The sequence below is a fragment of the Microcaecilia unicolor genome, chromosome 2 (genome assembly GCF_901765095.1).
Source record: "Microcaecilia unicolor chromosome 2, aMicUni1.1, whole genome shotgun sequence".
In the NCBI taxonomy this organism is placed as follows: Eukaryota; Metazoa; Chordata; class Amphibia; order Gymnophiona; family Siphonopidae; genus Microcaecilia; species Microcaecilia unicolor.
In genome coordinates, this window is record NC_044032.1 from 492,722,028 (window position 1) to 492,749,345 (window position 27,318).

Below are 27,318 nucleotides of genomic sequence, written 5' to 3' on the forward strand. Positions count from 1 at the left end.
TTCAAACACAAGTAACCTATGAACCATGTACACTGTTTCATCAAAACAGTCACTCTGGTCCCAAACCTTTACCCACAATTCCTTATCAACAAGGTGCTGTTGGCTTTCTGCTCAAAGCCTCATAAGAAAAACCTTCACATTCTACAGTGTAAATCGTCCCTTGCCTACCACATCAAAAGTACCAAATCAACAGAACTGGCATGCCAATTGCCGGAAGAACTCTAGTTAATAGGCTGACATCCTGTATCTAGTTCTTTTGTGAAGAAATAGGTGCTGCTCTAAGTACTACAGTAAAATCTCATCAGATCAGAGCCACCAGAGTATTGTGGCTCTCCTGAAATCTGCTTTTTTTGGACACTATTTGTAAAAAGCAACCAACTGTTCATGCATGTATTCACCTTGCACTACTGCTTTGACAAATCCACAGTAAAGGACAGTGCGTTTGGTCAAGCTGTGTTGACTAACCTGTCTTGGTAAGCTAGTAGCTCTTATGCCGTTTTCTGTGCTGCTTGCTGCTAAATGTGGACAGTACATAAAAATATAAGCAGCCCTAAGCTTTAGAATCACCCACTTGTGTGCTTGATGCAGTCCTGTTTGTCATCAGAAAAGGCATTGTTGCTCATGTGTAACAGATGTTTTCCATAAACAGCAGGGTTGGTCAGCCACACAGTTGCCCCCACCTTCCTAAGAGCTGCATTAATTCTCGAGCTATGGAACTAACTGAGGAAACTGCATATGAGAGGGGCTGCACATGCTCAGAATTTTATACCCACTTGTGTGCCTGATCAATTATGCTATCTTTAGAAAATACCTGTTAAAGATCAGCAACAATGTTATATACATGATTCCTGGGACAATAAGAGGATACCATGACTGATAACACAATCCAGGTACTCACTTAATAGTTGGTTTTTTTCAGTTAATAATGTATAAGTAAATTCATGTAAACATGATTATTGTGAACAACTGATTTTGAACATCTATGCTGCATGCAAATTATTTTTTGAAGGGGGTAATACAAGCATTAGTGAAAATTACATAGATATTTTTCATTCTGTAGTCTGCCAGGTTTACCCTGGGAAACTATATGCAGACATTTACACCTGCTATTTGGTGTGAATTAGTGTGGAGGAGTAGCCTAGTGGTTAGTACAGTGGACTTTGATCCTGGAGAACTGGGTTTAATTCCCACTGGAGCTCCTTGTGACTCTGGACAAGTCACTTAACCCTCCATTGCCCCTTGTACAAAATAAGTACCTAAATATATGTAAACCGCTTTGAATGTAGTTGCAAAAAACCTCAGAAAGGCGGTATATCAAGTCCCATTTCCCCTTCCCTTTTTTGGGGAAAAATAGTGTGCATACATTTGAAAATGCAAACAGATGTAACGGTACAAGTATGGCCTTTGCTCTCTGCTTGCTGAGTTCAAAAGTACATTGATAGAGGGGCTACATTTGTATTTTTGACAACATATTAGGTGGCAGTTTTGTAAAAACCTCTCTCTGTGGGTAAAGCACTGGTTTTACCAATGGAAATAGTTTTGAAAATAACCTTCTAAAACAGCAGTTCCGTGGGCACCTGCATGTACATGCCACTTGTGCACATAAATGTACAGAATGCCAGTACTTTCATAGGTAAGTGTACACTATGCGCATAAGTGGCAGCAAAGTGACTAAGAGGCATAGTTATTAACATGGACTACTATTAAGATGTGATATTTTACTGCTATCCCCAGTTATCAGAAGCTAGGTCTCATTGCATAAAATGGGACCTGTAGTAAAATTACACAAGTTGGTGGTTAAATAATACACCTTAACAGTAACCCACATTGATAATTATGCCCCTAAATGGCATAGCATGTAAATGCAAGGAGAGGGAGGGCGTTCATATGGGAGGGGCATGGACAGAGCTGCAACTTGCTTGCGCAGCTTACAGAATAATGTAAATTAAATGCATCCTTGCCACATTTAAGCGCCCACAGTTACGCCAGGTCCATGGTTGATCTAACTGCAGGTACGTAAATGTAGGGTGCAGTGATGCCAGGTTACACTAGTATTCTGTAATGGAATCTGAGCATCTAAATTTCGTTTATAGAACAGGCTCTCCTAAAAGGAGGTGCTCACTTATAGAATTGCTGTCTATAGCTATAGGTGGCATGTAAGTTAAAGCTAAGCATAAAGCTCTTAAGTTTGTTCGAAAGAAAATACTTAATAAACTTCTTTGAAATATGTTTAGTACTGTATTCTAGTAACTTCTGCAGTATTATTCATGGGTTTTTTTTCCCCCTAGGAAGATTCAGAGAGGACCCAAATCAATGTTCTAGCAGTGCAAGCCATAACCTCTTTGGTGCTGAGTGCAATGACTATTCCTGTTGCAGGCAATCCAGCAGTTAGTTGCCTGGAGCAACAGCCCCGCAATAAAACACTGAAAGCACTAGATACAAGGTATTATTTTACTATTACTACTACTACTTCAGATTATTTATATAGTGCTAGCACATGTATGTAGTATTATATAGGTACATCAGTCTCTGTCCGTGGAGATGTGAGAGAAAAGTGTTATTATAGAAATGGTTACATTAAGAGGGCCATAAGGAAGAAGCAGAAGGCCATGACAGGAGAAAATTAGGGTTTAGTTTCTAAAAGCATCCTCTTGGTGTGCAACTGCTAGCTCAAATCCCTCTTCTGTGTACCATCAGGAGCGCCATTCTTGCCAGTCTTTTGCTTGGACTCATTTCAGTGTCTCTTGATGGGAATGTGCCTTTATAGGACTAGTTTGCCACAGCTCTTCCATGCTTCCCTTGCTTTCAGGCGGCAGTTTTAGCCTGACAAAGGCACTGTGGTGGACCAATGATTGCTTAGGTCCTGGTGCAAGTTTTCATTGTAAGCTACTTAAAACACACACACGTATTCCTCTCTCATCACCCTATCTAATACTTGCCCCTTTCAGTCCTCTTCCTCTTTGTTCTCATGCTTTTCCCTTCTTTGCACCACACCCAACCTCTCTCCTAGTGTTCTCTCTCTGTGTTTTCTCTCCTACCTAATACTCTCCTCTTCCACTGCTCTAACCCCTCTGTATCTATCAGTGCTGTCTAGGGTTACCATACATCCAGGTTTCCCCGGACATGTGACTGTCTGGTGTTCAGGCAGTTTTGATGTTGGTGATTTGTACCATTTGTCCAGGTTTCCTCCCTCCAAATGGGCTGTGTCTTTGTCTACTTCTCAGATAGGTTGTAAAGAGATTATTATAAAGAAAATCCAGACATTGCTAAATACTACAGCTCAAATTATTTTTAAAGCTTCAAAATTTGAGAGATCTATGCCTTTGTTGTTGCAATTGCATTGGCTGCCAGCACAACCACGCATTAGTACAAGGCAGGCTTTTAGAAAACAGAGTGGTAACGTTTATTAACAGCAACTCAGTGTAGTTCTACATTGCGGCGCCAGGAGCACCTGCTTCAGAATCAGATTATCTGTGCAAGAGACAGCACAAATGTATACATTATAATAGCAAAATATAAATAGATACACAAAAATATATAAATAAAATATGTGTATATATGTATAAATATATATAGAGAGATAAATAATTAAAAACAAAATGGCTGTGTAGGTAATAAAATAAGTTATGAAAAAATCTATCAAATGCAAACATCATCTAGTAAGCAAAGTACTGTATATGCATACAAACATAAAAATATAATCTAAAATAAAAATACATATAGCTGACTAAAGTATGCACTAGTAAAGAACAATTCATACATTATAAACAAAACCAAAAGAATCCTAGATCAAAATTCCCACAAATAAAACATACCAACCTCTGATGGTGGTTGTAAACATATAGGCTAGAAAAACCAATTGTATAGTATCTATTAAAGACATGGGTAACAGTCACTGGACAATAAAAACAGGGTGACAAAAAAGCTAAATATGAACACAGGGTAGCAAATCCAATAATACAACAACATCTGTTGAAGAGAAGGATATAAATCACTGAACAGTAAGAACATGGCAACTGTTCTTACTGGTTTTGTATAACTGGTAGTTATACAAAATGTATAATGACAATGGATGATGTGCAGCTTTGCTACTAAGGAAAATAAAACAATGATAATATTAATGTGATCCCACATGTGGTATCATCAAGTATGACTTGGAACATGATCTGTCAAGATGATTTTTTTTAGTAACTATGGATATCTATTCAATGTACACAAATATTCCCCAATACATTAAAAAGTAGGACTAATTAAAGGAGAATACCTACTTTTCTGATTATGATATTTGCTACTATTGCTCTTACTAAAAATTACTTTCACTTTCAAGATCAATATTATCAGCAGTTAAAGGGCACAGCCATGGGTGCCACTATGGCCCCTGATTTGGCAAATTTATATGTAGCATTGTTTGAGAAAATTAATTTGAAAGATCATCCGGATATATAGATGATATCTTCATTATTTGGATGAGAGATATAAAAGACTTAAATCATTTCTTGTATGATTAAATAGTAAAAATCCAAACCTTAGGTTCAAAATGCCATTTGATAAAGATGAAATTTCCTAGATATTTTAGTTAAGGGGTTATCCTGATAAATATATTTTAGATAGGTACTGTCACGAAACACCTAGAGCCCACTGCAGCCACCTAAAGGTTCTGTTCCAGCACTGCTCAGGTCTGCTACCACTCCACCCACCTGCTGGGTCCCACTTGCCTCTGGACGAGTCTCCCACCCGCAAGTTATTTCCCCAGTGGCTTCTAAGGACACTGGGTCCACAATATCAGGGGTCCCACAGTTCCCAGTAAGCACCTACAGACCAAAACACAAACCATCAGAATTCTTATTCCAGGACATCAGCGTCAGTAGACTAATAAAGTTTATTGTCATTAAATTGAACAGTGAATAGTAAGAGGAAAGAACAGTGAAAATATAGCAACAATAACAGGTAAATCAAACAGGTATCAATATTAAACCTAACTAAACATTTGTTTACTACCTGAGTAGTACCTGGGGAGTTCAGGTAATATAACTGCTCACAGGTTATAAAATATAACTGCTTACAGGGCCTCCATGAAGAGATCTTTCTCTCTCCTCTTCCTAGCTGAATATATTACATTTCATAAATTCTTCTTAACTTAAAAAACAATTTTAAACTAGATTAATTGAAGTACATAAGCACCGCCATACTGGGAAAAGACCAAGGGTCCATCAAGCTCAGCATCCTATCTCTGACAGCGGCCAATCCAGTATTCAAGAACCCGGCAAAACAAAACAAAAAAATTTAAATTCCGTAAGAGTTTTCTGTTTTCTTCCATCTGACAAGGAAAATGCATTGCGACGTGTAATTTTGAGTGTTATGTTTGTGTTCTGATTTTGAACTAATCTATATAATGGTAGTAGAGCCACAGCTTTTATCACTGATTTAATCTTGGCATGCTCCTCTGGCTTGTAGGAAAATCAGTGAATGTGTATAAATTGCTAAATGTGAAAAATCATAAAAGATATATTGGCAGAGCACAAAAACCTGTGGTATAGAAGGCGAGAGGAGCAGGCAAGTTGTTTTAAATCAAACTTTCTTTGAACCGTCAAATCTTGAAAGCCACTATTAATCTCTGCTTCATATAACTGCAAAATTATGAAAGGGAGGGAAAGGTAAGGTTCAAATCTGGGTCTTAACCAAGATATGGTATGTTTGGTAAAGTTGAATATGTTTATATAGATATTGATTTCTACTGTGCTTTTAGGTTTGGAAGGAAGCTGAGTGTTGTCAGAGGAATTGTGGAACAAGAAATTCAAGCAATGGTCTCAAAAAGAGACAATATTGCAACTCACCACTTGGATCAAGCTTGGGATCCTGTGCCTTCTCTATCTGCAGCTACCACAGGTATTCTGAATATAATGGCTTTATAAAAGATAGTAAGTTGTAAAACTATTGAAAACACATTAACTAATTATTAACCTTTGGGTCACAGGATAAGTCCTCCATTAGGAAAACTAAAGCAGAGGAAATCGAACTGTAATTTAATGCAATTTTGGTTTGTTTGGGGGTTTTTTTTTTTGGGGGGGGGGTCACAAATATTAAGCCTTTAATGGATAGCTGACTGCCACAGGTAAAAGAGCACTACATATTCAGTGCTGGTATCTGAATACTGGCCACCACTGAATGTCCGGGAATCAGCACTGACCTGTGGTACCAAAGCAAACCACTAACTAGTGACTGTCGCAGACTGTCAATAGGACAGCCTTTATGCTGTCCTAACTTTATCTGGTTTTTCCTTGTCATCTATACCAGACCAGTCCAGACTAATGGGTTGTGTCCATCTACCAGCGGAAGGAGACAGAGAAAATAGTTCCAAGTAAACCGCCCCTTAAGGGTATCGTGCAGCCTGGAATGTTCAGTATTTTCTCTGTCTCCTAGTGGATGGTGGACGGATTGTGCAGCTGCTCTGGATTGCTGGCTGGTAGCTCCTGTCCCAGATTCTTCTGGTGACAGTGGAGCCAGTGGTGTGCTGGTAGCCGTGTTTGGGCTAGTTTTAGATGATGCTCAGTGGTCCTGAGTTCCTCATCTGCCAGCTAGGGTGATATCCAGTGACCCTGGTTCCCTCCACTCCCCTACCTCCCCTGGCTGTCTTTCTAGCAGAGTGATGGTTGATTGTGGTATGGAGTAACTTGTCTCCCCTATGGGGTTCTTCTCTTCTGTGGTGGTAGGTTTATCTGAATTTCTGCCTCTGAGGTAAGCCTTTATTTATTCCTGTCACTAGTGAAGAAGGTTGTTTACAAAAAAAAAAAAAAAAGGAAGAAAAAGAAGAAACTTTGTTTTTTCCCTCCTTTTCTGCCTCTGAGGTAAACCTTTATTTATTCCTGTCACTAGTGTAGAAGATTGCTTAAAAAAAGAAGAAGAAGAAACTATGTTTTTTCCTTCTTTCTTTTGGCTGTTACCTGATTTATTTTCCCGCCTTTGGCAATGTATTCTAGGGGGCCGCTTGCGAAGTTTCTTTGAATTTCGCTGGCTGGCGTCTGATTCTGATCTTGGACTTTTCCGAGCTGGTACCAGTTGCTTTGATTTTTTTTTTTTGTAGGGCACGGCTCGTGTCTGGATCATGAAACTCAGTTGTTTTTCTCTTCTTCTCGGTCCTAGACAGAGGGTGGTCCAGAGGGCGGCCCCTTTGCTGGAACTTGTACCTTTGCAGTTCGGAGGTCTTAGTCTGCCGTTTCCAAAGTCGGGGAAGTCTCTCGCTGGCTCCGTTTGGCTGCAGGCTCAGTCTTTTTAGTCCAGGGCTATTTTTTTCGTTTCTGTCAGCCTTACGCAGCTGTTGGTCAGTTCTTTTTCAGACCGTCCGGTCTCTACTGCTTCAGGCATCTTGCTTGAGACGCCCCTTCTATTTGATTCTTGTTTTGGCAGCAGTTTTTCCTCCCTTCCTTAGGGAGGTTCTGGTTCTCTCGTCCCCATGGATCCCTCCTGTCTGCTCTGGTTTGTCTGCAGAGTATTTTTCTTCTGGCAGGGGGCTGAGTTGCCCTTGGTGTGCAACTGCTAGCTCAAATCCCTCTTCTGTGTACCATCAGGAGCGCCATTCTTGCCAGTCTTTTGCTTGGACTCATTTCAGTGTCTCTTTATGGGAATGTGCCTTTTTAGGACTAGTTTGCCACAGCTCTTCCTTGCTTCCCTTGCTTTCAGGTGGAAGTTTTAGCCTGGCAAAGGCAGATTTTGCCTTTTCTAGTTTCAGGCGCCTCTCTCCTGGCACATTTGGCACTCCTTCCTTTTTCTGTAAGGGGTGCAGTTCTTTCCTGCTGAGCAGATCTATCGCTGTGCATCTGGATTATCGCCTCTTAGCTCTGCGCTTTTCTCTACTTTTCTGCAGGGAAGTGGCTCTGTTCTAGGTGTGGAGTTTGACTCTCCCTTAGCTGTTTTTTCCTCAGTTTGGTGTTAGTGGCCAGCTTCCTCTTTGTTCCTGGCCTGGCGAGAATTGTTTCTTCCTCACTGCCTTACAGCTGCATTTTGCTCCCTATGGTCTGAGGATTCCAGATCTGTGATGCTTACCTCCCTCTTGGAGGGAGTTCTTTCTCTACATTGATTGCTGCTCCATATCGGTTGCCTAGGAAGGGCGGTCATTGTGGCTCAGAGACCACTTGGGGACCGAGAGTGTCTCTTGGGGCACGGTGCTTTCTCTTGTAGTTTTAGTCCCTCTGGGCCAGGGGAGTGCAGCGCCAGGTCTGCATTTCCACAAGTTGTGCTCCTTTCCTGTTGGCCTTCTGGCAGCACCTTCTTCTCTGGCTGTTCCCCGGGGCTCCATCTATGCATTTTGCTTGTTGGGCACAGCTCCATCACTGCATTTGAGCATAGTTTCATCACTATGTTGAGCGCAGCTCCATCGCCGCATGTTGAGCGCAGCTCCATCGTAGCATGTTGAGCACAGCTTCATTATTCCATGCAGTTCCACCGTTCCAGGTTGGGCACGGCTCCATTGCTGCATGTTGGGCACAGTTCCAGGTTAGCTTTAGCTCTATCGCTGTATGTTGAGGACAGCTCTATCATGGCATGTTGAGTGAAGTTCCTTCGCTGCTTATTCTGCAACCTTTCATCTCTGCATGTTGAACGCAGCTCCATTGTCACATGTTGACTGTAGTTCTTTCTCTGCAGGTTTCAGTGTGGGGCGCAGTCCTGTGTCTGCATGTAGAATGTGGCTCTGTGTCTACCTGTGGAATGCAGCTCCTTGTCTGTGTGTGGCATGCAGCTCTCCCTTTGCGTATGGAACGCAGCTTCCTGTCTGCGTGCAGAGTGCAGCTCCACCAGCTGTTGAGTTCTGCTCCATCTCTTTGTGTTTAGCACCACTCTTCTCTGCAAATTGGGCGACGTTCCAGGGTGGTATGTGGAGCACAGCTCTGTGACTGCAGGTACTACACATCTTCATTACTGCGTAGGAAGCATAGCTCCTTGCCGGCGTCTGGAGCACAGTTCCTTGCCGGCGTCTGGAGCACAGCTCCTTGCCGGTGTCAGGAGCGCAGCTCCTTGTTTGCGTGTGGAAAGCAGCTCCTCGAATATTGTGTTCGATTCTGGTGACCGCATCTCAAAAAAGATATAGTGGAATTAGAAAAGGTACAGAGAAGGGCGACAAAAATAGTAAAGGAGATGGGACGACTTCCCTATGAGGAAAGGCTGAAGGGTCTAGGGCTCTTCAGCTTGGAGAAAAGATGGCTGAGGGGAAATATGATAGAGGTCTATAAAATAATGAGTGAAGTGGAACGGGTAGGCGTGAATCGTTTGTTTGCTCTTTCCAAAAATACTAGGACTAGGGGGCATGCAATGAAGCTACAAAGTAGTACATTTAATATGAATTGGAGAAAATATTTCTTCACTCAACATGTAATTAAAATCTGGAATTTGTTGCCAGAGAATGTGGTAAAGGCGGTTAGCTTAGCGGGGTGTAAAAAAGGTTTGGATGGCTTTCTAAAAGAAAAGTCCATAGACCATTATTAAATTGACTTGTGGAAAATCCACTGCTTATTTCTGGGATAAGCAGCATAAAATCTATTGAACTTTTTCAGGATCTTGCCAGGTATAACCTATTCCGGAAACTATTAAAGACTTACCTGTTCAAAGAGACTTATCAAAAGGATCTTACCTAAAAATATGACACCAATACTGTACCAGAATTAGTTAACATTGAACTACTCCTTTTTTTTGGTTACTTATCACAGTGCTATTATTGAACACTTTTTACTACCCTTGTTCTCAAATACTTGAAATGAATTGCTTATCTATTTTCTTCTAATTTTACTGTGTATTTTCTATATTCTTTACTGGAATATTACTCTGTATTCTGTTCCGGAAATGGCGATCGCCACTACGGTATTTGTAAGCCACATTGAGCATGCAAAGAGGTGGGATATAAATGCAGAAAAAATAAATAAATAACCTGGAAAATATTATAAGCCAAATTGACAAATTAAAAAGTGGTATATCACCTGAATTGGATGGTATGCACCCCGGGGTATTGAAATAACTCTAAAATAAAATTGCAAATCTTTTCTTAATAATGGAATTGAAATCATCCGTGGTACCTGAAGATTGGAGGGTTGCCAACGTGGAATTGGGTACATGTGAATTGATTGTGCTTTTTGAAACAGTAAACTAAGACTAAGGGACACGCTTTGAAGTTACATATTAGCACATTTAAAATACAAGAAAATAATTTTTCACTGAAAGTATAATTAAGCTGTGGAACTCATTGTCGGAGCATGTCTTAAAAGCAGTTAATCTAGCTGAAATTAATAGATATAATAGGAAAGTAACCAGTGGGACACTGTCATACCAGAGTACAAATTATATCACAGTGATAGGGTGGATCAGTTGGTGGAGGGGTAGTGCTGTATGTTTTAGGGCCTGAAACAAATAGACTAAAAGTTCTGCTGTACACAAAATACACCTTAGAATCCTTATGGATAGAAATTCTATGTGGAAAGGGGGAAAGGATAATTTTACGAATATACTACCATCTGCCTGTCCAGAAAGAATAGACGTTGAAATATTAGCAGAAATAAGGGAAGCTAACAATTTAGGTAATACAATAATAATGGTTGATAACAATCACACACTTCACACAGATATATCCATCAATGTAGATCCAATACACTGAGGGAAACTCTGGAAACCACATCTACAGAAAGATATAAACAGGGTGGGGCCAGTCCAGCGTGCAGAAACAAAATTGGTAAGAAGTCTCTGCCATAAAATGTATAGGGACAGGTTTATAAATCTCAACGTGTGTATGCTAGAAGAAAGACAAGAGAGAGGGGATATGATAGAGATGTTTACCTCAGTGGCGTTAATATACAGGAGGTGAACCTTTTGCAAATGAAGGAAAATTCTGGAATGACATAGGACGAAGATATGAGGAAATAGACTTTGGAGGAATTTAAGGAAATACTCTTTCACGGAAAGTGTGGCGGAAGCGTGGAATAGCCTCCCGGTGGAGGTCATGGAGACATGGTCTGTGTCAGAATTTAAGAAAGCATGGGACAGGCACGTGGGGTTCCTTAGGAAAAGGAGGAGTTAGTGATTGCTGAGGAGGGGCAGACTGGATGGGTCTTCTGGCCATTATCTGCCATCATGTTTCTGTGTTTCTAAAGTATTAGTGCCCAATCTTCACATCCAAAAAAAGTGGAGGAAAAAGGCCTCAGTCTCAAAAGGAGTTATGCCTTCAAACAATGAACTAGCAAGCTCATTTTCTATCATTGGCCAAAAAACTCCATTATGCTCTTTAGATAGTTCCCAAAAAAAAGTGATATTGATTGTTCAAACATATATACTTAACCAGTCCAGTCTTGATCAAATAATGTACCGAACAAATACTGAAGGTGATCCGAGAAGAGAGCAAGGCTTCAAATACTGATGTTGTAATTCACCTGGGGGACAAATGACCTGGCCAACAATAGCAAGTTTATAGCACAGAGAGCATTCCAGAAGCTTGGGGAGAGACTGAAATCTTTGGTTTGGACCTTGGCTTTTTCTGAAATAACTCCCATATGGGAGAAGGGAGAGGAAAGACTACACAAAACAGTGGATTGCAATAAGTGGCTTGAGTCTTGGTATAAAGAAGGTTTTAGATACATAGGAGCATAATGTGAGCAAATGCAAGGTGATGCATGTGGGAAAAAAGACCCCAAATTGTAGCTACGTCATGCAAGGTTCCACGTTAGGAGTTACGGACCAAGAAAGGGATCTGGGTGTCGTCGATAATACACTGAAACCTTCTGCTCAGTGTGCTGCGGCTAGGAAAGTGAATAGAATGTTGGGTATTATTAGGAAAGGTATGGAAAACAGGTGTGAGGATGTTATAATGCCGTTGTATCGCTCCATGGTGCGACCGCACCTTGAGTATTGTGTTCAATTCTGGTCGCCGCATCTCAAGAAAGATATATTAGAATTGGAAAAGGTGCAGCGAAGGGCGACTAAAATGATAGCGGGGATGGGACGACTTCCCTATGAAGAAAGACTAAGGAGGCTAGGGCTTTTCAGCTTGGAGAAGAGACGGCTGAAGGGAGACATGATAGAGGTATATAAAATAATGAGTGGAGTGGAACAGGTGGATGTGAAGCGTCTGTTCACGCTTTCCAAAAATACTAGGACTAGGAGGCATGCAATGAAACTACAGTGTAGTAAATTTAAAACAAATCGGAGAAAATGTTTCTTCACCCAACACATAATTAAACTCTGGAATTCGTTGCCGGAGAACGTGGTGAAGGCGGTTAGCTTAGCAGAGTTTAAAAAGGGGTTAGACGGTTTCCTGAAGGACAAGTCCATAAACCACTACTAAATGGACTTGGGAAAAATCCACAATTCCAGGAATAACTTGTATAGAATGTTTGTACGTTTGAGAAGCTTGCCAGGTGTCCTTGGCCTGGATTGGCTGCTGTCATGGACAGGATGCTGGGCTCGATGGACCCTTGGTCTTTTCCCAATGTGGCATTACTTATGTACTTAGGGTAATATGTGGAAAAATAAGAGGCTATACTGTAACGATGAGCTACATCTTTCTGTGATGGGGAAAAAGAATCCTTGGAGAGAAATTCAGGCAGTATGTTTCTAGACATTTAAACTAGAAGGTGGGAATAACAAAAGGAAACAAGAGAATTCAGAAAGTCACCCCCAGAATAAACATGATAGCAGATGGAAAGGTCATTTAAATATAGAAAGCCACCTAAACTCACTAAGCACATGGAAAGCAATGAGCACAAATGCTCGTAGTCTAGGTAAAAAGGTTCAAGACTTTGCATGCCCTTATGTTTGAAGAAAACTTGGGTACTATTGCTATTATAGAGATGTGGTTCAATGATTCCCATGAATGAGATTTGAGTATACAGGACTTTAATCTTTTTAGGAAGGATGGAAAGGTCTGAAGAGGTGTAGGAGTGGCGCTATATGTGAAAGACAATATCAGAGCAGCTGAAATGCGGGGAACCCAGGGAAAGGAAAAAAACTTCATGGGTCGTCCTGGAAAGAGAAGATGGATGGGGGTTATCTACAGACCTCTGGCACAAACAGAGAACCTAGACAAGGATCTCATAGAAGAAATTCAAAAGATTTGTATGAAAGGGGAGGTTTCAGCTTGTCTGATGTGGTTTGGAATGTCCTGTCTGCAGAATCAGAAAGAAGTAGGGAGATTGTGGATTCGTGTCAAAGTGCCTTGCTTAGACAAATGGCGATGGAGCCCACGAGGGAAGGGTCGATGCTGGATCTAGTGCTTACGAATGGAGGAAGTGTTTCCAGTATCCGGGTGGGTGCCCACCTATATAATAGTGAGCACCATACCATATGGTTTGATATAAGGGCAAAGGCGGAGTGCAGACGCACAGAACTCAAAATACTGGATTTCAGACGTACTGATTTTGATAAAATGGAATACCTGAAGAAGGAGATGTTGGCATGGGAAGGCATAGGAGAAGTGGAAAATCAGTGGTCAAAGCTTAAAGGCTGCTATAAATATGTCAACTGATCTTTACGTGAGGAAAGTAAACAAAAACAAGAGAAACAGGAAGCCTATATTGTTCTCCAAACAAGTAGCTGAAAAAATTAGAGCAAAAGAGGCTTTGTTCAAGAAATACAAAAGAATGCAACGAGAGGATCACAGAAAAGATTATCAGATTAAACTCAAAGAAGCGAAGAGGAAAATATGGCTAACAAAAGCGCAATCGGAAGAAAAAAATGGCTAAAGATGTAAAGAGAGGTGACAAGACCTTTTTCAGATATATTGGAGAAAGGAGAAAAGATAGGAATGAAATTGCAAGACTGAATGATAATGAGAATGGCTAGGTGGAGAGTGATGAGGATAAAGCGAACATGCTAAACAATTACTTCTCTTCGGTGTTCATGGAGGAAAGTCCTGGTGAAGGACCGTGGTTGGCTGCCAAGGGAATATCTGGGAATGGAGTGGAAACTGCGTCGTTTAAGGAAGAGTTTATAAACAGCTGGGGAATCTGAAGGTGGACAAAGTTATAGGACCTGATGGGATACATCCCAGGATACTGAAGGAGCTCAGAGAGGTCCTGGCGGGACCTCTTAAAGATTTATTTAATAGATCTTTAGAGACGGGAGAGGTTCCGCAAGATTGGAGACGAGCAGATGTGGTTCCTCTTCACAAAAGTGGAGACACAGAAGTAGTGGGAAACTACAGTCCGGTAAGTCTCACGTCAGTGATAAGAAAAATAATGAAGTCGCTGCTGAAAGGAAAGATAGTTAGCTTTCTAGAAGCCAATGGGTTACAGGACCCAATTCAACGTGGCTTTACCAAAGGAAAATGCTGCCAAATGAATCGTATTGACTTCTTTGACTGGGTGACCACAGAACTGGATGAATGATGTGCGCTAGATGTAATCTACTTCAATTTCAGCAAAGCCTTTGATACGGTCCCCCACAGAAGACTCACGAATAAGCTGAAAGGGCTGAATTTAGGACCAAAAGTGGTGAAGTGGATAGGAAACTGGTTGACCAACATTTGGCAGAGGGTAATGGTAAATGAAATCCACTCAGAGGAAAGGAAGGTGAGCAGTGGAGTTCCTCAGGGGTATGTGCTGGGGCCTGTTCTGTTTAGTATATTTGTGAGATTTGCTGAAGGGTTGGAAGGAAAGGTTTACTTTTTTGTGGATGACATGAAGATAGCCAATAGAGTGGATACCCTGGAGGGAGTAGAAACAATGAAAAGAGATCTCTAAAAGTTAGAAGAATGGTTGAGGGTCTAGCAGTTAAAATTTAATGCCAAGAACTGCAAAGTAATGCATTTGGGGTGCAGAAACCCAAAACAGAGATAACGAATAGGAGGGAAGAGATTGGTAAGCTCGACTTAAGAGAGAGACCTTAGGGTGTTGGTGTCAGAAGATATGAAGGTGAAGAAATAATGTGACAAGGCGACAGTGGTGGCCAGAAGGATGCTAGGCTACATAGCGAATGATATAAGCAGGAGAAGAAAGGAGGTTTTGATGACCCTCTACAAGTCATTGGTCAGGCCCCACTTGGAGTATTGTGTTCAGTTTTGGAGGGGAGGCCGTATCTTGCTAAAGATGTAAAAAGACTGGAAGCAGTGCAAAGAAAAGCTACAAAAATAGTATGGGATTTGTATTGCAAACCGTACGAGGAGAGCCTTGCTGACCTGAACATGTACAGTATACCTTGGAGGAAAGGAGAAACAGGGGTGACATGATACAGATGTTCAAATATTTGAAAGGTATTAATCCAGAGACGAGAAGGTGGTAGAACTAAAGGACATGAATTGAGATTGAAGAGGGGCAGACTCAGGAGTAATGTCAGGAAGTAATTTTTCACAGAAAGGGTGGTAGATTTGTAGAATGCCATCCCATGGGAGGCAGTGGAGATGAAAACGGTAATGGAATTCAAACATGCATGGGATAAACACAATGGAATCCCGTTTAAAAGGAATGGATCTACGAAATCTTAGTTTAGATTGGGTGACAACACCGGTTATTGGGAAGCAGTGCTGGGAAGACTTCTATGGTTTACGCCCTGATCGTAACTGAATAGATATGGATGGGCTAGAGTGTAAATTTTAAGGGGCTTCGACGTTAGTTTCAGAACTTTTAGTACAAGAAGAGTGCTGGGCAGACTTATACGGTCTCTGCCTTGAGAAAGGCAAGGACAAATCAAACTCGGGTATATACAGTGGTGGAAATAAGTATTTGATCCCTTGCTGATTTTGTAAGTTTGCCCACTGACAAAGACATGAGCAGCCCATAATTGAAGGGTAGGTTATTGGTAACAGTGAGAGATAGCACATCACAAATTAAATCCGGAAAATCACATTGTGGAAAGTATATGAATTTATTTGCATTCTGCAGAGGGAAATAAGTATTTAATCCCTCTGGCAAACAAGACCTAATACTTGGTGGCAAAACCCTTGTTGGCAAGCACAGCGGTCAGACGTCTTCTGTAGTTGATGATGAGGTTTGCACACATGTCAGGAGGAATTTTGGTCCACTCCTCTTTGCAGATCATCTCTAAATCATTAAGAGTTCTGGGCTGTCGCTTGGCAACTCGCAGCTTCAGCTCCCTCCATAAGTTTTCAATGGGATTAAGGTCTGGTGACTGGCTAGGCCACTCCATGACCCTAATGTGCTTCTTCCTGAGCCACTCCTTTGTTGCCTTGGCTGTATGTTTTGGGTCATTGTCGTGCTGGAAGACCCAGCCACGACCCATTTTTAAGGCCCTGGCGGAGGGAAGGAGGTTGTCACTCAGAATTGTACGGTACATGGCCCCATCCATTCTCCCATTGATGCGGTGAAGTAGTCCTGTGCCCTTAGCAGAGAAACACCCCCAAAACATAACATTTCCACCTCCATGCTTGACAGTGGGGACGGTGTTCTTTGGGTCATAGGCAGCATTTCTCTTCCTCCAAACACGGCGAGTTGAGTTCATGCCAAAGAGCTCAATTTTTGTCTCATCTGACCACAGCACCTTCTCCCAATCACTCTCGGCATCATCCAGGTGTTCACTGGCAAACTTCAGACGGGCCGTCACATGTGCCTTCCGGAGCAGGGGGACCTTGCGGGCACTGCAGGATTGCAATCCGTTATGTCGTAATGTGTTACCAATGGTTTTCGTGGTGACAGTGGTCCCAGCTGCCTTGAGATCATTGACAAGTTCCCCCCTTGTAGTTGTAGGCTGATTTCTAACCTTTCTCATGATCAAGGATACCCCACGAGGTGAGATTTTGCGTGGAGCCCCAGATCTTTGTCGATTGACAGTCATTTTGTACTTCTTCCATTTTCTTACTATGGCACCAACAGTTGTCTCCTTCTCGCCCAGCGTCTTACTGATGGTTTTGTAGCCCATTCCAGCCTTGTGCAGGTGTATGATCTTGTCCCTGACATCCTTAGACAGCTCCTTGCTCTTGGCCATTTTGTAGAGGTTAGAGTCTGACTGATTCACTGAGTCTGTGGACAGGTGTCTTTCATACAGGTGACCATTGCCGACAGCTGTCTGTCATGCAGGTAACGAGTTGATTTGGAGCATCTACCTGGTCTGTAGGGGCCAGATCTCTTACTGGTTGGTGGGGGATCAAATACTTATTTCCCTCTGCAGAATGCAAATAAATTCATATACTTTCCACAATGTGATTTTCCGGATTTAATTTGTGATGTGCTATCTCTCACTGTTACCAATAACCTACCCTTCAATTATGGGCTGCTCATGTCTTTGTCAGTGGGCAAACTTACAAAATCAGCAAGGGATCAAATACTTATTTCCACCACTGTATATAAAGTATCACATAACATGTAAAACGAGTTTATCTTGCGCAGACTGGATGGACCTTTCAGGTCTTTCTCAGAGGACAAGCAGGCTGCTTATTCTCAAATGTGGGTCGACGTCCGCGTCGGTCCAGGAATCGGCATTTTGGAATAGCAAAACCAAAAAAGTTTTGCCAGAGTCTCCTGGCGTGCACCGCCTTCCCGCCCGCGTACCTCACTTTTTCTTTTTCCGGAACGAGGTGCGACAGGTTCCTCCTGTGCTCCTCATTGAGGCCCAGGAATAGAGTCTTCCTTTTTTCGCGAGTTTTTCGCTTGCTAGCGTTGGTTTGCTTAAAAAAAAAGAAAAGAAAATAGTTTATCCTTTTATTTTGTCTCCTTAGTCTTTTTCTCCTATTTCTAAGTTTTCTTTGTTTTCAGGCCGAGCGATTGGGTTTCTCTCACTTTTTGTGCCCCTTTCATTTTGGCACAATTGCATCTTTTGATTTCGCCGAGGCCGTTTTTCCTTCCATGTCATCGAAGGCATCCAGCGGCTTCAAACGTTTTACTTGGTGCAACCGGACCATCTCAGGTGCTGATACCCATTCCTGGTGTATCCAGTGCCTTGGACCCGACCACAGCCCAGCTACTTTATGAAGAAATGGACCCAGGTGGCTCGAGAAGCCCAGTGAGAGAAACTGTTTTGGGCTCGGTCCGGTCCTTTGACGTCGACATCGATGTCAGTACTGAGGTTGTCGGCGTCGACTTTGAGGGAGGCATTGATGTCAGGAGCAGAGGTAATGGCTGCTGAGAGACCAACTCGTGCTGGAAGCAGAGAGGCATCTAGTGGGTCTCCACCTGTACCCCAAGGAGACGTGAGGATTCCACATTGTCCTCGTCGGTTCCAAGGAGTTTTGATGACGGGCATCGAGCAAAGGCGAAGAAGCACCGTCATCGATCCCCTTCTACACATGGTGCCGGGAGCTCCAGGGCATTGAGGGATTCGGCACCCAGAAAGCTTCAGTGCTGAGAGCACCGCTCTACCTCTATACAGGAGGTGCCGATGCAACGGTCTCTTAGCAGTCCTGTACCTTCGCCTGAGCCTCAGCAGATTCTGCCACCGGCTGTTCCACCGACCGCGCAGCCTTCTCCGATGGCGGCTCTCGACGAGTCCATCTGGGCCCTGCTTCCAGAGCTTCTAGATGGACTGCTGCGCCAGTCTGCTTCGGTGTTGGGGATGCTTGCGCCTTCTGTACCACCTGCTACAGCGGCGTCTAGCCCTTCACCTGTGGTGAGCTCTTTGTCCTCGGTGTCGGCTACCACTAGTTTGACTCCCGTTCGACATCAGTGGAGGAAGCTTCGCCACGGTCCATGCGGGCGTCAGCTTCTCGACATCGCCATCAAGGATGTCGATCCTCAGCGTCGAGGCAGGCTCAGTCTCGGAGCTCCCTAAGAGAAGTATTATCCGATACTGAAGAGGAGCATTCATGGGAGTCAGAGGGAGATCCCAGATACTTTTTTCCAATGAGTCTTATGGGATTCCCTCTGAACTTTCCCCTCCGCCTGAAAGGAGACTGTCTCCTCCTGAGAGTCTTTCCTTCATATCTTTTGTCCGGGAAATGGCTACGGCTATTCCATTCCCTATGGAGGTTGAGGATAAGCCCAGGGCTGAGATGCTTGAGGTCCTGGACTATCCTCCACCTAAGAAGGCTGTGATGGCTCCTCTACATAAGGTACTGAAGGAAGTCCTTATGTGGAACTGGTCGTTCCCTCTGTATAGTCCCATGATCCCGAAGAAAGCTGATTCCCAGTATCGGATCCATGGTGAACCTGGGTTGATGAGGTCTCAGCTACCCCACAATTCCATGGTGGTGGACTCCGCCCTCAAAAGAGCCAAGAGTACTAGGGACTATGCCTCAGCGCCCCCAGGCAGAGAAGCTAGGACCTTGGATTCTTTTGGGAGGAAGATGTATCAGGCCGCTATGCTCAATGCCCGTATCCAGTCCTACCAGCTCTTGATGAGCGTCCACTTGCGGAACTCGGTGAGGCAACTGTCTATCTTGTTTGATGCCCTCCCTCCAGAGCAGGCTGAGCCTTTTCGCCAGGTGGTCAGGCAGCAGAAGGCATGTCTTAAATTCCTGGCCAGGGGCGCTTACGACTCTTTTGATGTGGCATCCAGAATTGCTGCTCAAGTTATAGTGATGCGCAGACTCTCATGGTTGCGTGTCTCTGACCTGGATCATTTGGTCCAGCAGCGGATGGCGGATGTGCCTTGCCAGGGGGACAACCTTTTTGGTGAAAAAGTAGAGGATCGTGTTGATCAGATCAAGAAGCACAATGATGCTATGGATTCTCTCTCCCGCCGGGTGCCTTCTGCTACAACCTCCTCATCTAGAAGGTATCTTGAGGGAAGAGGAGTGCTCCCTATTCCTATGCTAGGCATAGGTACACTACGGCTGCCCGGCAGCTTACCCAGGCTCAGTCCCAGCCGCCTCGTTCTCGTCAACAGCGTACACCTAAGGCCTGTGATACACCCCAGCAAAAGCAAGGGAAGAAGGGCTGAAATTCTATGCCAGGTACTTCCTTGTGCAAAAGAAAATGGGGATGCGTCCCATCCTAGACCTAAGGGCCCTGAACAAATTTCTAGTCCAAGAAAGGTTCAGGATGGTTTCCCTAGGCACCCTTCTTCCCATGATTCAGGAGGATTGGCTATGCTCCCTGGACTTAAAGGATGCTTACACTCACATGCCAATACTTTTTTTTTGTTACATTTGTACCCCGCGCTTTCCCACTCATGGCAGGCTCAATGCGGCTTTCATATTGTATACAGGTACTTATTTGTACCTGGGGCAATGGAGGGTTAAGTGACTTGCCCAGATTCACAAGGAGCTGCCTGTGCCTGAAGTGGGAATTGAACTCAGTTCTTCAGTTCCCCAGGACCAAAGTCCACCACCCTAACCACTTGGCCACTCCTCCACTTCCAGCTCACAGGAAGTATCTTCAGTTTCGGCTGGGAATATAGCGCTTTCAGTACCGTGTGCTGCCTTTTGGCCTGGCATCTGCACCCAGGGTGTTTACAAAGTGTCTGGCGGTAGTCGCAGCGTCGCTACGTAGACTGGGAGTACATGTGTTTCCTTATCTCGACAGTTGGCTGGTAAAGAGCACCTCCGAGGACTGTGCTCTGGAGTCCATGTGAATGACTATTCAGGTGCTAGAACTACTGGGATTCGTAATAAATTACTCTTAGTCCCATCTCACTCCTGTCCGAAAACTGGAGTTCATTGGAACACTGCTGGACACAAAGACAGCTCGGGCTTATCTCCCCGAGACAAGGGCAATCTCCTGTCCTTGGTGTCCATATTTCGAGCATCTCAGCAGAACACAGCTCGGCAGATGTTGAGACTGTTAGGGCACATGGCCTCTACAGTACATGTAACACCCCTGGCACGTCTTCATATGAGATCAGCACAATGGACCCTAACTTCCCAGTGGTGTCAAGCTACAGGGAATCTAGTGGATGTGATCCTTCTGTCCACCGAATTTTGGAATTCTCTTCAGTAGTGGACAATCCGGTCCAATTTGACCATGGGACGGTCATTCCAAATTCCTCAGCCACAAAACGTGCTGACGACGGATGCATCCCTCCTGGGGTGGGGAGCTCATGTAGATGGGCTTCACACACAAGGAGCCTAGTCCTTCCGGGAAACAGGTCTTCAGATCAGCCTCCTGGAATTACGAAAGATCTGGAACGCTCTGAATGCTTTCAGAGATCGGCTGTGCAACCAAATCATCTTGATTCAGACAGACAATCAAGTTGCGATGTATTACACCAACAAGCAGGTGGGCACCGGATCTCGCCCTCTGTGTCAGGAAACCGTCCAGATGTTGCTTTGGGCACACCGACATGGCGTGTTTCTCCAAGCCACATATTTGGCAGGCGTAAAGAACAGTCTGGCCAACAAGCTGAGCAAGATAATACAACCTCACGGGTGGTCACTGAACATGGGCGTAAACCGCAAGGTCTTCCGAGCATGGGGCACCCCCTCGGTGGAATTTTTTGCCACTCAGATGAATCACAAGGTCCCTCAGTTATGTTCCAGGCTTCAGGCCCACGATAGACTAGTGTCAGATGCCTTTCTCCTTCATTTGGGAACAGGCCTTCTGAATGCATATCCTCCCGTACCTCTAGTAGGAAAGACTTTGCTGAAACTTAAGCAAGACTGTGGAGCCATGATCCTAATGGCACCCTTCTGGCCGCATCAGATTTGATTCCCTCTTCTTCTGGAGTTGTCCTCTGAAGAACCGTGGAGATTGGAGTGTTTTCCAACCCTCATCACTCAGAACGAGGGGTCGCTTCTACATCCCAACCTCCAGTCTCTGGCTCTCACGGCCTGGAGATTGAGAGTTTATAATTCGCCTCCTTAGGTCTGTCGGAGGGGTCTCCCGGATCTTGCTCGCTTCCAGAAGAATCCACGAAGAGGTGTTATTCTTTTAAATGGAGAAGGTTGGCCCTCTGGTGTGACATCAAGGCCCTAGATCCTCTATCTTGTCCTACACAGACCCTGCTTGAATACCTTCTACACTTGTCAGAGTCTGGTCTCAGGACTAACTCCGTAAGGGTTCACCTCAGTGCAATTAGTGCTTATCATTGGCATGTAGAGGGTAAGCCTTTAGTTGTTCGCTTCATGAGAGGTTTGTTTTTGTCAAAGTCCCATGTCAAACCTCCACCAGTGTCATGGGATCTCAATGTCGTTCTCACCCAGCTGATGAAACCTCCTTTTGAGCTACTGAATTCCTGCTATCTGAAGTACTTGACCTGGAAGGTCATTCTCTTGGTGGCTATTACTTCAGCTCGTAGGGTCAGTGAGCTTCAGGCCTTAGTAGTGTATGCACCTTATACTAAGTTTCATCACAACAGAGTAGTCCTCCGCATGCACCCTAAGTTCCTACCGAAGGTGGTGTCGGAGTTCCATCTGAACCAGTCAATTGTCTTGCCAACGTTTTTTCCCCGTCCTGATGCCCACCCTGGCGAAAGCACCTTGCACATCTTTGGCCTGTTATGTGGAGCGTACGAAGCCATTCAGACAGTCCGCCCAGTTGTTTGTTCCTTTCGATCCCAACAGGAGGGGAGTCGCCATCGGAACGCACAATCTCCAATTGGCTAGCAGATTGCATTTCCTTCACATATGCCCAATCTGTGCTGACTCTGGAGGGTAATGTCATGGTTCATAATGTTAGAGCCATGGCTGTGTCGGTGGCTCACTTAAAGTCAGCCTCCATTGAAGAGATTTGCAAGGCTGCAACGTGTTCATCAGTCCACACATTCACATCTCACTACTGCCTTCAGTAGGATACCCGGTGCGACAGTCAATTTGGGCAGTCAGTGCTGCAGAATCTTTTTGGGGTTTAGAATCCAACTCCACCCCCTTAGGCCCTTTTTTATTCTGTTCCAGGCTGCACTCTCTGCTAGCTGTATATAGTTTCAGGTTACCTTATATTATGTCCTCGCCGTTGCGAGGCCCAATTGACCAATGCTCATTGTTTTAAGTGAGCCTGGATGCTAGGGATACCCCACATGTGAGAATAAGCAGCCTGCTTGTCCTCTGAGAAAGCGAAGATATTTACCTGAAGCAGGTATTCTCTGAGGACAGCAGGCTGATTATTCTCACAAACCCTCCCTCCTCCCCTTTGGAGTTGTAATTTACTTGTTATGCTGTTTGATTTAACTGAGGTACGCGCTCGTGTGGCAGGTGGGAAATCAGTCCGAGCATGCACACTGCACGTGCGCCAGTAGACTGGCAAAATGTTTTTGTTTTTGCTATTGTAAAAAGCCGATTCCTATGCCAACGCGGACGTCGACTCACATGTAAGAATGATCAGCCTGCTGTCCTCAGAGAATAACTGCTACAGGTAAGTATTTTCACTTTATCTGCCATCATTTACTATGTTACTATAATCAATTACAAAAATGTACAGAAACTATTAAATTATGCTCATATAACATTCCACAAAAAATGAGACAACTTCTTAGCAGTTATCACATTCTGTTTTGCATGCTGATACTCCTCATGACCTGACAGGAACCCTGTTTCGCAATGCAAGATTGCTACCTTTCAAGCTGCTAGACTTGTGATCAGAAGTACCTGACCTGAAAGAGAGCAAGCCATAGACCTTTTGCAGAATAGCCCATTTTGAATGAAGTGACAGCTTTCAGTGGTTTGTTCTGCTATGCTACACCCAGACAATATGATTGGGTGATCATTCTTAATAGTAGGTTTATATGTTTAAAATTTTATGATCTCTAATGTAGACAAGGCACTGGGTGTTTTATGAAATTTATATGTTTTTAAAGCTTGTAGTATAGTTATATTTATTTGTTGTTATCCTATATAATAATTCTCACCTCCAACGTTCTATGCGTCTGGCTGCCTTTGTCCGTAGCTTTCTTCAGAGTTGGTTTGCTAGGCTCCAAAGCCCTGGCTGACGTCATGTAGAACGCCAGAGCTGGAGGAGGAGGGGCAAAAGGGGCAGGGCACAGGGGTGGAGCTTGAAAGAGAAACAGAAGCATTGAGGGGCGGAGTAGCTGAGAGCATCACGACCAATGGCAGGGAAAGAAAGGTCGGAGTCCTCCTTGGGCATGAGCGCAGGGGGCAGAGCCACAGAGAGCATGCTGCTGTGCCGAGCCGTTGCGCTCCTGCGCGGGGGAGGGGGACCTCAGGAGTCGGAGCAGCGCTGCAGAGGAGGAAAGCAGGCGACGGCCACAGCTGCTCCTCTGAGCCCCATGGGAGGGTATGTGGGCAGCCGCCACGACTCCTCAGGCGGGAGGGACCCTGAAACTCGGAGGGAGAGACCCTGAAAATCGGAGGGAGGGGGGACCCTGAAAGTCGGAGGGAGGAAGGAAGGGGGGACCCTGAAAGTTGGAGGGAGGGAGGGAATGACCCTGGAACTGAGAGGGAGGGGGGCCTTTGGCACACACTTTCATTCTCACACACACACTCTCTCTCTCACAGACACACTTGCACCCAGTCTCACTCTCTCTCTCACAGACACACTCGCACCCAGTCTCACTCTCTCTCTGTCACATGCACACACTCACACATTCTCTCTCTCTCTCTCTCTCTCACACACACAGTCACTCTCACACACACTCTGTCTCTCAAACATACACACTCTGAGGAAAACCTTGCTAGCGCCCGTTTCATTTGTGTCAGAAGCGGGCCTTTTTTACTAGTTTATTATATATTACCTCTTGTTACATCCCCTCGTCGTGTTCTGGCCCTTTGTTCTTCTGCCTCCATGGAGGAAATTCACAAAGTTGTGACATTCATATCCCACTACTGTTTTAGAAAGAGACTCCCAACACAACAGTAGCATTGGCCACTCCATCTCCATGAATCTCTTTGAGGATTAGAATCCAATGCTGTTCCCGCCCCTCTCTTCCAAATAAAAATAAACAAAAAAATATGAAAAAGACTAACCCCTAAATCATACATGGTTGTCTGCTCACAGCACCTTGCTTGTTCTCTATTTTTCCTTTTTTTCTGTTGCAGGTAGTCTGTAGCTAGGGAATCCCATGTTGTGAGGACTTGCTACCCAGCTTGACCTTGGCAAAAACCAAGTTACTAACCTGTAGCAGATATTAGAGGCCAACCAAAACTTTTCAGTTTTGGCCAAAACTGAAATTGTCTGAAAGCTTTGTGCCAAAACCAAAACTGCAGCCAAAATTCATCACTTGGTTTTGGCCAAAACCAAAACTGGAAACTCATTTGGTTGTGTGAATGTGAACCAGTGAGGACCACTGGGGACTGTCAGACTGTTAAACCTACAGTATCCAAGCCAGAATATAATAATTTAAATAATAAAAGATTGTATTTTATCTCCAAGCAATATAGCCTCCACATTAGAGAATAACACAGGATGGGACAGGGACAGAACCCGCTTGGATGGGGACAGATTTTGTCCCTATGTCATACTCTAAAAGCTTGAGACTAGCCTTAAACAGGCTGTTACAACATGATGCAACAACAGCTATAATATGCTAGTGTCAATATATAAAAATGTAACACAGGGAGATCACGTGATGGATTGAGGAGAGAGGACGTGTTTTTTTCTGTCCTCCAGGACCCTTCCCTCAGCCAGACGGCTACAGCACAGAAACACAAAGGAAAGGATCGATTAACAAAAGAAATTTAAACGTGGTGTATGGACCTCTTTATTACAAGAGGAGAAAAGGTGATGCCAGGGAGAACGGCCTAAAAAGAGACGGAGAAACAGTGTGGAGCTAGAGATCCCAAGATGGTGCTGAGCCGAGCGGTAACAGCCCTGCCGCTTTTCACGCCGCCGCAACTACTGCAGCTTACAGAAGCAGTGAAGACTGCGATGGCTCCACAGTTCTCTCACCTCTCTGAATAACTATCCAGCTTGGAGGTCCTGTTGGAGGACACGACTTACCGTAAGGGACAATTGGAGAGGTGGATTGCAGTGATGGAGGATGTGGAATCCGGCACCCAGACAAAAATACAAGAGCTGCAGAGGGCCTTAAAAGTACAAGCACAACAATTGGATGACTTAGAAAATAGATCAAGGAGATCTAACCTTAGAGTCATTGGAATTCCGGAATCGGTTCCTGATCATTCCTTACCTATGCTGCTGGAACGATGGATGAAAACAGAATTTGCATTGTCGGATGGTGTGGGCCCCCTCTGTCGTGAACGAGCACATAGAATTGGCCGCAAAACAAATGGAGGGAACTGCCCACGAGCAGTAATAGTAAAAATCCACAGTTTCATCCACAAAGCTAAAATACTGCGTGGCGCGCAGCTCAAATGGGACACACTGACTTATGAAGGGGCGAGTGTAAAGATATTTCAAGATTATTCAGCTGCACTGCAAGAATGTCGGCGGTCCTTTGGGCCTATATGTAAGAGCCTTGCGGAAAAGAAACAAAGATTCATGCTTAATGCTGAATTATCCAGCACAGCTCAAAGTTCTGCAGAATGGCACTTGGAAGATATTTCAATCTCCGCAGGAGGCACAGGAACTTTTGAAAGATTCTCCTCTAGTAGAGACTGGTAATACATGAATATGTGGAACTCCCAGAGCATGTGAACAGCCATGTTGAGCACTTTGGTAGGTGGAAAGCTGCAGGGCGGTAAGGGTGTTCATGTTGGTGCATGATGAGAGGGGCAGAATGAAGTTATATGTTTCTTATGTTGAAAAGTTGCTATTCGCATTGTCGGACAGTGTGGGCCCCCTCTGTCTTGAACGAGCACATAGAATTGGCCCCAAAACAAATGGAGGGAACCGCCCATGAGCAGTAATAGTAAAAATCCACAATTTCATCCACAAAGCTAAAATACTGCGCGGCGCGCAGCGCATATGGGACACATTAACTTATGAAGGGGCTAGTGTAAAGATATTTCAAGATTATTCAGCTGCACTGCAAGAATGTCGGTGGTCCTTTGGGCCTATATGTAAGAGCCTCGCATAAAAGAAACAAAGATTCATGCTTAATGCTTAATTATCCAGCACAGCTCAAAGTTCTGCAGAATGGCACTTGGAAGATATTTCAATCTCCATAGGAGGCACAGGAACTTTTGAAATATTCTCCTCTAGTAAAGACTGGTAATACGTGAATATGTGGAACTCCCAGAGCATGTGAACAGCCATGTTGGGCACTCTGATAGGTGGAAAGCTGCAGGGCGGTAAGGGTGTTCAAGTTGGGGCATGATGAGAGGGGCAGAATGAAGTTATATGTTTCTTATGTTGAAAAGATGCTATTCGCATAAGAAAGGAAGGTTTGGTTGGATGGTTCTGGGCAAGGGAGTTTGATAACTGGGCCGTGGTGGCTGGGGGGGGGGGGGGGCGTCACTGTATGATCTTCATCCTCTTAACCATATGGTGAGGGAGGGAGGATATGGGGTAATTGGTAGGGGGGGAGATATGACGGGGGTAGGGATGGATGGGGTAGGGCGGGAGGTAATCACAATACAGGAATAAGAAAGACTGGGAGTAAAATAATAGTACAAGCAGAGGGTCAGAGTGCGTGTCACACAATGGACACTTGGAAACAAATCTGGTGGTA

The 27,318-nt window shown here is 44.2% G+C and overlaps 1 protein-coding gene across 1 annotated transcript in view; it reads left to right on the forward strand.

The window, feature by feature from the left end:
- The window catches only part of HTT (huntingtin), a 990,576-nt gene that overhangs the window by 820,699 nt on the left and 142,559 nt on the right, over positions 1-27,318 (forward strand). Inside the window, exons 55-56 of the mRNA XM_030191138.1 lie at positions 2,289-2,443; positions 5,747-5,886. Coding sequence (XP_030046998.1) covers positions 2,289-2,443; positions 5,747-5,886 — 295 coding nt within the window. The remainder of the gene's footprint in view (positions 1-2,288; positions 2,444-5,746; positions 5,887-27,318) is intronic.